General features: G+C 43.4%; 1 protein-coding gene across 1 annotated transcript in view; it reads right to left on the bottom strand.

Annotated features, from left to right (window-relative positions):
- Positions 1 to 2,919: 2,919 nt before the first annotated feature.
- The window catches only part of EEF1AKMT1 (EEF1A lysine methyltransferase 1), a 54,669-nt gene continuing 46,955 nt past the window's right edge, over positions 2,920 to 10,633 (bottom strand). Inside the window, exons 3-5 of the mRNA XM_017548190.2 lie at positions 7,527 to 7,609; positions 6,414 to 6,694; positions 2,920 to 4,229 (exon numbers count right to left, since the gene is read on the bottom strand). Of these exons, the coding sequence (XP_017403679.1) occupies positions 4,093 to 4,229; positions 6,414 to 6,694; positions 7,527 to 7,609 (501 nt within the window). The 3' untranslated portion in view covers positions 2,920 to 4,092. The remainder of the gene's footprint in view (positions 4,230 to 6,413; positions 6,695 to 7,526; positions 7,610 to 10,633) is intronic.

Here is a 10,633-nt window from a genome sequence, read left to right as displayed (position 1 = left end):
CTATTGCCCAGGCTGGAGTGCAAATGGCACGATCTCAGCTCACTGCAACCTCTGCCTCCTGGATTCAAGCAATTCTCCTGCCTCAGCCTCCTGAGTAGCTGGGATTACAAGTGCCCACCACTATGTCTGGCTAACTTTTTGTATTTTTAGTAGAGATGGGGTTTCACCATGTTGACCAGGCTGGTCTCGAACTTCTGACCCCAAATGATCCACCCACCTCAGGCTCCCGAAGTGGTGGGATTACAGGCGTGAGCCACTGCACCAGCCCCCAAGTGATAATATTTCAATTATATGGTTGTTCTATAAAAATGGAATCATTTGGGAACAGCAACCCAAAAACACTCTGCAAATACCAACAGTTCCACAGTCAGGGACCAGTCATCTCATTATGTCTTACTGCATCTCTTTCAGCAGGGAAATCGTCATTTTTAGTAATCGGTGCTAGCTCTGATTTTAGGAAGGAATCGAAGGGGAAAGAGTATGGTACCCCATCTGAAATGGGGTCTTAAAGTTCCCCCTGCCTTTCATCTGTTCTTGCTGTTCAGGTCCTCATCACCCCAGACACACATCTGAGGAGTTTCTGCGAAGTACTGGAATTTTGTTAGCAAAACAGAAATTATTATTCTGCCCCTCCCCACTCATCAGGAAGGACTTAAAAAAGACGTGGATTGAAACATTCCTTTTAGGCCGGGCAAGGTAGCTCACGCCTATAATCCCAGCACTTTAGGAGGATGAGGCAGGTGGATCACGAGGTCAGGAGATCACGAGGTCATCCTGGCTAACACGGTGAAACCCCATCTCTACTAAAAAAACAAAGAATTAGCTGGGCATGGTGGCTTGTGGTCCCAGCTTTAAAAATCACTGGGCACTGTGGCTCACCCCTGTAATCCCAGAAACTTTGGGAGGCTGAGACAGGCAGATCACCTGAGATCAGGAGTTCAAGACCAGCCTGGCCAACATAGTGAAACCCTGTCTCTACTAAAAACACAAAAATTTTATTTTTTGTAAATAAAAAATTACAAAAAAATTTTTGGTAAAAATTCAGGAGGCTGAGGCAGGAGAATTGCTTGAACCTGGGAGGCAAAGATTGCAGTGAGCGAAGATCATGCCACTGAACTCCAGCCTGGGCGACAGAGCAAGCCTCCATCTCAAAAATCAAACAAACAAACAAAAAACATTCCTTTTAACCTTTGCAGTGCTTTGCTAAGGTACAGGAGGTGAGTGTGCCTTGGGGGTCCCGGATGGCATGACTGACTGTGAGCATTGCCCCGCCCGACGCCTCCCACCTGATTAACTGCCCTAAGGAACACTCTAGGCCTAATGAGTTTTATTTCTTTTTTAACATAAGGTTGCAGAGGTATAGACGGCCTTTTATGAAACCTAGAAGTGGATCATATATAAACACAGATTTCCTAAAATCAAAATCACGCTGGGGTCCAAAGCCATGAAACATGTTGGCTGCTTATTAAACAAAAAAATGTCATTACCTCATTTCATAAGCCTCCTAAGTTACAATGTTTATACATTTTTGATAGGAATCCAACTTTGTTCCTTGTGTCCCTCGCCTCCTGTGAAGAAATAAGGTTTCTCTTCAACTAAATGCTGGATTTATAGCACAACTGCAATTCTGTTATTTCTAGACTAATATTCTCCCACAGTTCCTAAGTTAAACATTGCATTTCTGTATGTAATTTGTTACAATGTAACAAATTATAGTAACAAACTAAATAACCCCTGCCTGCCTTATTATTATTAACAAAATATAACAAACAAAATAACCCCTACCTGATTATTTCCATATGTAGTTTGCTCTGTATGTAATTTGTTACTTGCTACATACAGAGCAAACTACGTATGGAAATAATCAGGTAGGGGTTATTTTTTAAAGAACACTTACTGAATACAGAGGCCAGGTGCTTGTACACTGATAAAAATACCAATGTCTCATAAAAACACTCCAGCCTTGTCACCCAGGCTGGAGTGCAATGCTGCGATCTCAGCTCAGAGGTTGCGGTCTGCAACCTCTGCCTCCCAGATTCAAGCGATTCTCCTGCCTCAGCCTCCGAGTAGCTTCGAATACTGGGAATACAGGTGCCTGCCACCACACCCAGCTAATTTTTGTATTTTTAGTAGAGACAGGGTTTCACCATGTTGGTCAGACTAGTCTCAAACTCTTGACTTCAGGTGATACACCTACGTCGCCCTCCCACAGTGCTGGGATTACAGGCGTGAGCCACCACGTCTGGACCACAAAGAGTGATTTTTAAATTAAATTATAAGTTGTCCAGAACTGGGCAGCCGAGGGCTTAGAAACAGCAAGAAAGACCAGGCCTGTCCCCCAAGCTTCCCCGACCTGGGCCTCCTTTCTGGCTCGGTCAGAACAGACTGGGTTTTGCTCTAGGGCTAATGAGCCCCTGGTTCAATAACACAGGCTCATTCCTGGCTCTCCTCACATCCCTGGCAGGTAGAGGCTGTGGTCCTGCTCCACTCACAGCCAGAGTTTGGAAATGACACGTCACTTCCTTTCACATTTTGGGTTTTTTCTGTTCTTGTTTTTGAGACAGGGTCTGGCTCTGTCACTCAGGCTGGAGTGCGGTGGCACAATCACGGGTTCATGGCAGCCTGGCCTCTTGGGCTCAGGTGATCCTCCCACTTCAGCTGCCCAAGTAGCTGGGACCACAGGAGTGTGCCACCATGCCTGGCTAATATTTTTTTTTCGTATTTTTTGTAGAGACAAGGTTTCACCATGTTTCCCAGGCTGGTCTCAAACTGCTGGACTCAAGTGATCCGCCTGCCTTGCCCTCCCAAAGTGCTGTGATTATAGGTGTGGGCCCCCACACCCCGCCTCCTTTCACATTTTATTGGCCAAAGCAAGTCATATGAGACGGGGAAGTATAATCCTTTCCCAGGAAGAGGGTGTTAATTTTTCAGAAAGTTTTTATTTTGAAATGATTGTAGATTCCCAGGAAACTGCAAAAATATACTGATAGGTCTTATGCCCTTCACCCAGTTTACCTAGTGGTAACATCTGATGCAATTACAGTGCAATGTCACAATCAGAAAATGGACACTGGCTCAACCCACAGACCCCATTCTATGTTCAGCAGTTTCACACGAGCTCATCTGTGTGTATGTGTGTGTTTCTACCCAATGTTGCCACATGTGCAGATTCATGAAGCCACCACCACAGACAAGACAAAGAACATGCCAGCACCAAGGATAAGTCCCCTTTGTGGTCTGCCCATCCCCTTCGCCCCATCCTGATATTCCCCCTGCACCCACAAATCTCTCCTCCCTGAGAATGTCACACCTAGAAACATCCAGTGTGTGACCTTTGCAGAGTGGCTCTTTCACTCAGCATGATGCCCTGGAGACTCAGCCGTGCTGTGTGTTCACTTCCGATTGCTGAGATGTCCTCTGGGGTATGCGCAGAGGAATATTTTCTGAATAGTGAGAATCTAGCATACTCCCCAGCTCCATTTTTTGGTCCTGGTGTTTGATTTACACATGGCACTTTCATTTTCTCAGGCCGTTCAGAGGGAAGGTGCTGAGGCTGAGCCACATGGGGAGGCACCTGGGCACCTGTCACCCTCGCAGTCCCCCTAGAACCTGGAGGAGGAGGAGAGCCCCAAGAAGCACTCAGACACTAGTTATTGGATTATTACCTTATTTCATGGAGGTAAGTCTGTCTCCTTGGAGGGCTGGGGTGGGACAGGGGGGTGGGAGTCCTCACAAGTCCTAGGATTTTATCAGACTTCTCTGGCTCGAGGCAGAGGCCAAAGTCCTGTCTCATTCAGGAGCCCTTGGGCGAGCCACACAACTGTTCTGTTAAATGAGGAGAGTAGATCAAACAGGTTCTAAGGTTTCTTCCAGCTTGAATTCCACGGATTTAGGTTGGCAGAAGACTGAGCTCTAGGGAGGCCCTCCCTAAGGAAACAATAATGAAGGTCATGTACTTTATTTTGGAAATCAGGCCAGGGACAGCTCCAGTTTTGGGGGAAGGGGAAGAGATTATAACTTTTCAATCTACTAGGAAAATAAAAAAGGGGGAATGTGAGAGGTTTCCCTCCTGTGTTATGTCACCATCTGTAATTAGATCAGACAGTCCAGCCCAGAATCATAATTCACATAACAGCGAAACTCATTTGCCAAGTTCCGGGTGTGTTTTGGAATAAACGTGCACATCTTCACTCCAAGGAGTTCTGCTGCCTGTTCTTCCATGACAGCCCCTGAAGAGAACAAAGCAAGTGAATTCAGAGAGTGACAGCCCAGCCGGAGCTCAGTGCCTTCTGAGCTGTGAGAGGGGCTCTAGGAGGACCACCGGGGGCAATTAGGTGACAATTCACAAGTTGGTGGAGGGGGAGCAAGTCTTCTTTACATTCCCTTTCACCTTCTCCAACGTTTTTGCAATTTACCAACTTTTTTCCATGTCTTTTTTTATTGAATGAATTATCTTCCTACCTCTGCAGAGCCAGGACACTTAGAAATTTAGAAGCAGATTATACACATACACACACACACACACACACACACACACACACATGTATTTTGTGTGTGTGTGTGTGTGTATATATATATATATATATATATATGGAAAACAAAAATAATTACTAAAAACTAGCATTTCCCAACGTTGAGCCAAGAGTCTTTCAGTAATATTCAATCTTGCAAATAGGTACGAATGCATTCCCACCATCTTTTGCTATCTCCTCCCGATTTCTCCCGGCCCCGGGCCCTCCACGCACGGCCAGCTCCCCTGAGACATCTGTTAAGAGGTGGCATCCACAGCCCTGATTCCTGCCCTCTCTTCCCCTCCACACTCGAGCATAGTGAGCTCCCCCGACTTCATCTTCAAACCAACTCCGATGCCCCTGCCCTGCCCTCCTTGCAGGCCACCGCCCTCCCTGGGGTGGTGGACACCTCGGGTGCTGAGAATTAAAGAGATCGGTCAGTTGGTAACATTTTAGTTCTCAGCAACAGCCCACGGTGCCCAGATCCACGCTCCCCAAAACCTCTTCGGTCAAGCTAAAGCGAATGTCTTATGTCTTCAGACAAGTTGCGTTCTGCCATCTTGGGCTTCCAAAGAAAGCCCCAACGCCCACGTCCCCTCCGTTAGGCACTGGGGGCTTCCCGCCTCGATACTGTCCTCGTGGGCGGCTGCAACCGTGGCTCCTGACCCTCAGGTCTCTGGGGCAGAGTGCAGGTGCCTGAGTCTCTGTTACTCTTCTCAGAGTTAATGCTTCCTGTCTTTCGTCTATTTTACTTTTTTTTTTTTTAAGTATCCCCTAAAACTAAAATGTACACTCCACGAATCCAGAGCGCTGCCTGCCGGAGCACAGAGGAAAGGAGGCAGCGGAGTGAACGAGCCTGCAGGGAACCGCGGCGGGTGTGCAAACACAGCGGCCCTCCCCACATGCTCAGCTCCGTGGCACCAGAACAGGCCCCCCGGGGCTCCACTTCTGGCCCAGCCCTGCTCCCAGCAGGGTGCCCAGGGGACACACAAGGCCCCGACGGACTGGGGTATAGCGCCCGGAACAGTGGTGAAGGGTGTGGACACCACCAGTGCCCAGAAGTAAAGACCCCGGCCAGTCGGCAATATTTTAGTTCTCAGGTTTTTCCTTTTTATTTGAGACAGTCTTGCTCTGCACCCAGGCTGGAGGGCAGTGGCACCATCGCAGCTCACTGGAGTCTCCACCTCCTGGGATTAAGCGATCATCCCACCTCTACCTCCCAAATGGCTGGGACTATAGGCCCACACAACCACGCCTGGCTGATTTTAAAATTTTTGTTTTTAAAAATAGCAAGGGGCCTTGCTATGTTGCCTAGGCTGGTCTAGAACTCCTGGCCTCATGCAATCCTCCCACCTTAAAGTTCTCAGATTTACTCTACTGAATTTTGCCATGCCTGCCTTAAGAAAGTATATTGAACCCAGACTGGTGGTGCATACCTGTAAGTCCCAGCTACTTGGGAGGCTGAGGTGGGAGGTTGCTTAGCCCAGTGGTTCGAGGTTACAGAGAAAAACAAAAAGAAAACTCTTCTACTTTTAGGAACCTAGTCTACTCTTTGAACTCTATAGATTCCAAATTTCTTTTTGATAAAAGTGTAGAGGTTGGATCAAGTACCACTACTACTGATGATGATGGTACATAAAGTAACAGCTGATATTCATCAAGCAGTCACCATGCACCAGACTCAGTGTTGGGTACTTTATGTGTCACTTAATTCTTTAGGACCCTTAATGGCAGAGAATATTATCAGTCCTAGTTTACAGATGAGGAAACCAGGGCACAAAGAGTTAAATAATTTGTTCACAAATCACACAGGGAGTGGTGGACTCAGGATTTCTTCTTGACCCTTAAGACCTGAATAGCCACTGTCAGTGACTTTCTTGAGGCATCAAATGCAGCACCTACCTGTGCACAGCAGAATCTTGCCCTGAGTCAGGTACTTGATGGTTTCTGATGTTTTTCTGAGACATTCCTCCGAAAGATAGGGAGGATCTGCTATTACGATGTCAAAACTATGTGCAGCAATTCTTTCGGGTAAGTCCAATGGATTATTGTAATCATAGAAAATAAACTCCTCTCCATACATGGCAAATCTTTTGTCATATTCAAAGATGTATACAGAAAAGTCTTCTCTGCACATCTCTCTGAGTTTCTGGTAAACACTGGGGGCACTCACACATGCGATTCTAGAAAACAAAATGAACACACTCATGAAACATCTTTAATAGAGAGATTACAGTGTTAACAACTACTTCACTAAAAAATACATATAGGTCCGAATGCTCAGATTTTCTTACAAGAAATAATAATGCAAACTAGTGTAACAGTCAATGTTGAGAAAAAACTTTATAGTATCTCACTTTTAAGGAATTTGGTAGTTAAAAGTCTGTACCTTCTTCTACATAGAAGATAAAGAGAAGAAAAAGAAAAAAAAAAAAAGTCTGTAAAAAAGTCTGTATCTTTTTTTTTTTTTTGAGATGGAGTCTCGCTCTGTTACCAAGGCTGGAGGGCGGTGGCATGATCTCGGCTCACTGCAACCTCTGCCTCCCGGGTTCAAGCGATTCTCCTGCTACTCCTCCCCAATAGCTGGGATTACAGGCACATGCCACTGCACCTGGGTAATTTTTTTGTATTTTTAGTAAAAATGGGGTTTCATCATGTTGGCCAGGCTGACCTTGAACTCCTGACCTCAAGTGATCTGCCTGCCTCAACCTCCCAAAGTGCTGGGATTACAGGTGTAAGCCACCGTGCCCAGCCTGTAACTTATAAAGACAAGAAACAGGTTAGAAAGTGTTAAAAGGAACAGAGATAAGGTATTCCACAATGAATAGAGTTCTGAGTGGGTCTCTAAACTCAGTGTTGAAGTGGGCCTTAATTTGTCATGTGCTGCAAACCATGACCTACAATTTTTGCAGATTACAGTTCAGACTTCTTATAAACCATCTGTCATCCAGGAAGGACATTCAAAATATTACATTAGATTATAAGGCAACAAGAGAAACAAAATTTGAATCTCACCTGCCACCCTCTCCTACAGCCGCAGTTGCCTCCTGTGCAAGTCGCAGAGCAGTTTCCTGACTATACCAGAACTGACTCAATTGCTGTAACAGAGAAATGGGTTGGTAGCATTTTAGAACTGGCGTATGCTTTGTTCTTTTAATTTACATCTACTATACCAATGTTCATATATTTTTAAAAAATTTTTGTTTTGAAAATTAATTTTTCTTTGAAATTAAATTAATACAAGCCCCTAATGAATTAATGGAATCTAGGCATCAATGCCTATTAACATCACAAAAGGAGACCACCAGTGTTTCCTGATAGAACATACCCACACCTTTGGATGAGTTTTGCCAAAAAAAAAAAAAAGAACTTGAATCTGCTTTAGTTTCTAGGTTCAACCAATAATGAACAGAATTACAAACACAGAGGATGGAAGAATGAGTTCACTAATACCAGAGGATGCAATTAGCAAACTCCAGACTGTGCCCCATGTCCACAGCCTCATTTTACCTTATACATGTTTCCTAAATTACTTGTTTTTCCCTTGGGGGCAAGTTTGTTTTTCATTTTGCTCCTTCTGTTTCATCCTGATTGATGATTTTTAAAAACTTTCTAGTGATCTTTAATTATCTATTCATATTTATAAATTCAGCAGGAGTTTAATGAAAAAGGTAGCATGGTTTTCCTCTGTAATCATATAAACCCATTTCTCCAACAGGCCTCTCTCTTCCCTGAATGGCAGGGCTGGGGGCAGCCAGTTGCGTGGGACATGCCAACTGGGGGTTCTCTGCTTTAAAAATCTACCCTGTGTGGGAACAACCCAAATGCCCATCAACTGATGGATGGACAGACAAAATGTGGTACATCCATACAATGGAATATTATTTGGCCATAAAAAGGAACAAGGTACTGATATATGCTATATGGATCAGCCTTGGAAACATTACACTGAACAAAAGAAATCAGACACAAAAGGCCACATATTGCGTGACTCCATTTATATGAAATGTCCCAAGTAGCAAGTCTATAGAGATAGAAAGTAGATTAGTGGTTGGCAGGCACTGGGAGGATTGGGAAATTAGGAGGTAACAGCTGAAGGACATAGGGTTTCTTTTAGAGGGAATGAAAATATTCTAAAATTGACTGTGGTGACAGTTGGACCCACCTGTGAATTTACCAAAACCATTCACTTGTATACTTTTAAAAGATGAATTTATGGTATGTGAATTCTATCTCAACAAAACTGAGATCTACTGAAATAAAGAGAGCTTTACTCAGAGTATGGAGGACTTTTGTGTACTTCCTTCCTGAAAGGAGGTGCCTTTTTCCTGTGGTGGAGCTCTGAAGTTATCTCAGATTGTATTCTGTGTCTCTTTCTGGCTTTCCTACCCAAATTAGGGCATCCCAAAGCAGATTCTTAGTGAAAACTCCTCTGGGATTCAGCCTGGAGGCAAGAACCTCTGATGCTATGTATGCCTTCCGGATACGATCAGAGGAAATAAAAGAGACCAACTGGCCCAAAGATGTCGGCAGGCCATCCTTTAATCAAGCAGAAATTGGCCCATGAGCTACTTTTACCACTTATGTTCACAGGCTCTGAGTTTGGAACCCAGAGTCTCTGGTTCTTTTCTGGAAGACAGACTCTCATCTGTGCTGCAGTTCTCAGAGAGGCTGGTAGTTTTCTCTGCTGTTCCACAGACCATCTTACATCCATTTTCTTTCTTCCAGAAGTTTACTGAAATTCCTGTCAATAGCATCCTTTGTTTCTTTGTTGTTTTTTTTTACACTGGAATTGTTTTTTAAAAACATCTGTACTCTTCATTTAACGGAAAAGAAAAGTGATCATTGAGGTGGCTAGTCCACCATCTTGAGTCGGAAAGTAATAATTATACTTAGTAGATACATAACCAAATTTTACCTCTTCAAACTTAACTTTGTAACCTAACATTGTAAGGCATCATAGCTGCGTTTCTTAAATAAAACGAAGAAACTCTACACTTGACCCTTTTTCAGTATTCTAGAGTTTATTATTTCCCCTTTGACAGTGATTTAATTATTCCCGTTTTCACTGTTACAAACATGCCACAATGACTATTCTAAATATCCCTCTTGTATACATGTGCATACAACTCTGTGTAGAGATTTTTAGAAATGGAATTCCTACTTGCAGGGCATACACAGTTAATATTTTGGTAAATATTGCCAAATTGCCCTCCAAAAAGGTTGGGCCAATTAAAAAAACTACCAACAGTATTTTACTCTTTTAATTTGCACTTCTCTATTGTACATTTGAGCATCTTCTCCTGTATTTAATAATTCATTTTTATTTTTCTTTTGTCAATTGGTTCTAGCCTTCCCTAATTTTTCACGATATTTACTGTTTTATTACTGACTTATAGAAGCTCTTTAGATAGTCTGTGAGAAAAAAAATGACAGGTGTCAAATAGAACTAGTTTGCAATTAGTACCTAGGTCCAGGTATTCCCTACTTAACAGAAACTATTTCAAAGAACATCAACATCAGATCGAGTTATTCATGTGATGGAGCAAGACAAAAATATGACCATTCTAAAAAATAAAAATAAAATAAAATAAAATAAATGACCATTCTGTAATCATACCTGAGTGCAGATAAAAGAAGAACACTGTGCAAATCACAAAAATGACGATGAATGCCTCTTTACCAGCTAGCATGGGTGCCTGCTGATAACTTTACCAATTACACCTTTAACTTCTTTGATTCTGCCCGCATCCTAGATAATAATTATTCTGGCTTTTTGACAAACTTGCTCCAACACCTAATGCAAGCCAACATCACAAAATAATCTCCTCTTAGCAGCCTCTTACTAAAATGTCCCGCAGGCTGCCCATGGTGCACAGCCTCTCGTGTTCCAATGAGTGCCTATAGGTGTTTCCCGGTATCTTTGGCTGGAGGACATGGACACCTGGATACTAACCCTTTGCTCTCAAGCATGATACAAATATTTTCTCCTCATCTTTCTCCTGTCTCTTAAACTTGTTTATGGTATCTTCTGTTTCAATAAGTTTCTAATTTTATATTGTCAACTTTATCAATCTCCTTTATGACTTCTTAGTTTTGACTTTTCTACCTTAAACCATAAA

Source organism: Cebus imitator, unplaced genomic scaffold (genome assembly GCF_001604975.1).
Source record: "Cebus imitator isolate Cc_AM_T3 unplaced genomic scaffold, Cebus_imitator-1.0 Scaffold204, whole genome shotgun sequence".
Lineage (NCBI taxonomy): Eukaryota > Metazoa > Chordata > Mammalia > Primates > Cebidae > Cebus > Cebus imitator.
The sequence above is the reverse complement of the archived record's forward strand: the minus strand, read 5'-3'. Positions and strand labels throughout refer to the sequence as shown.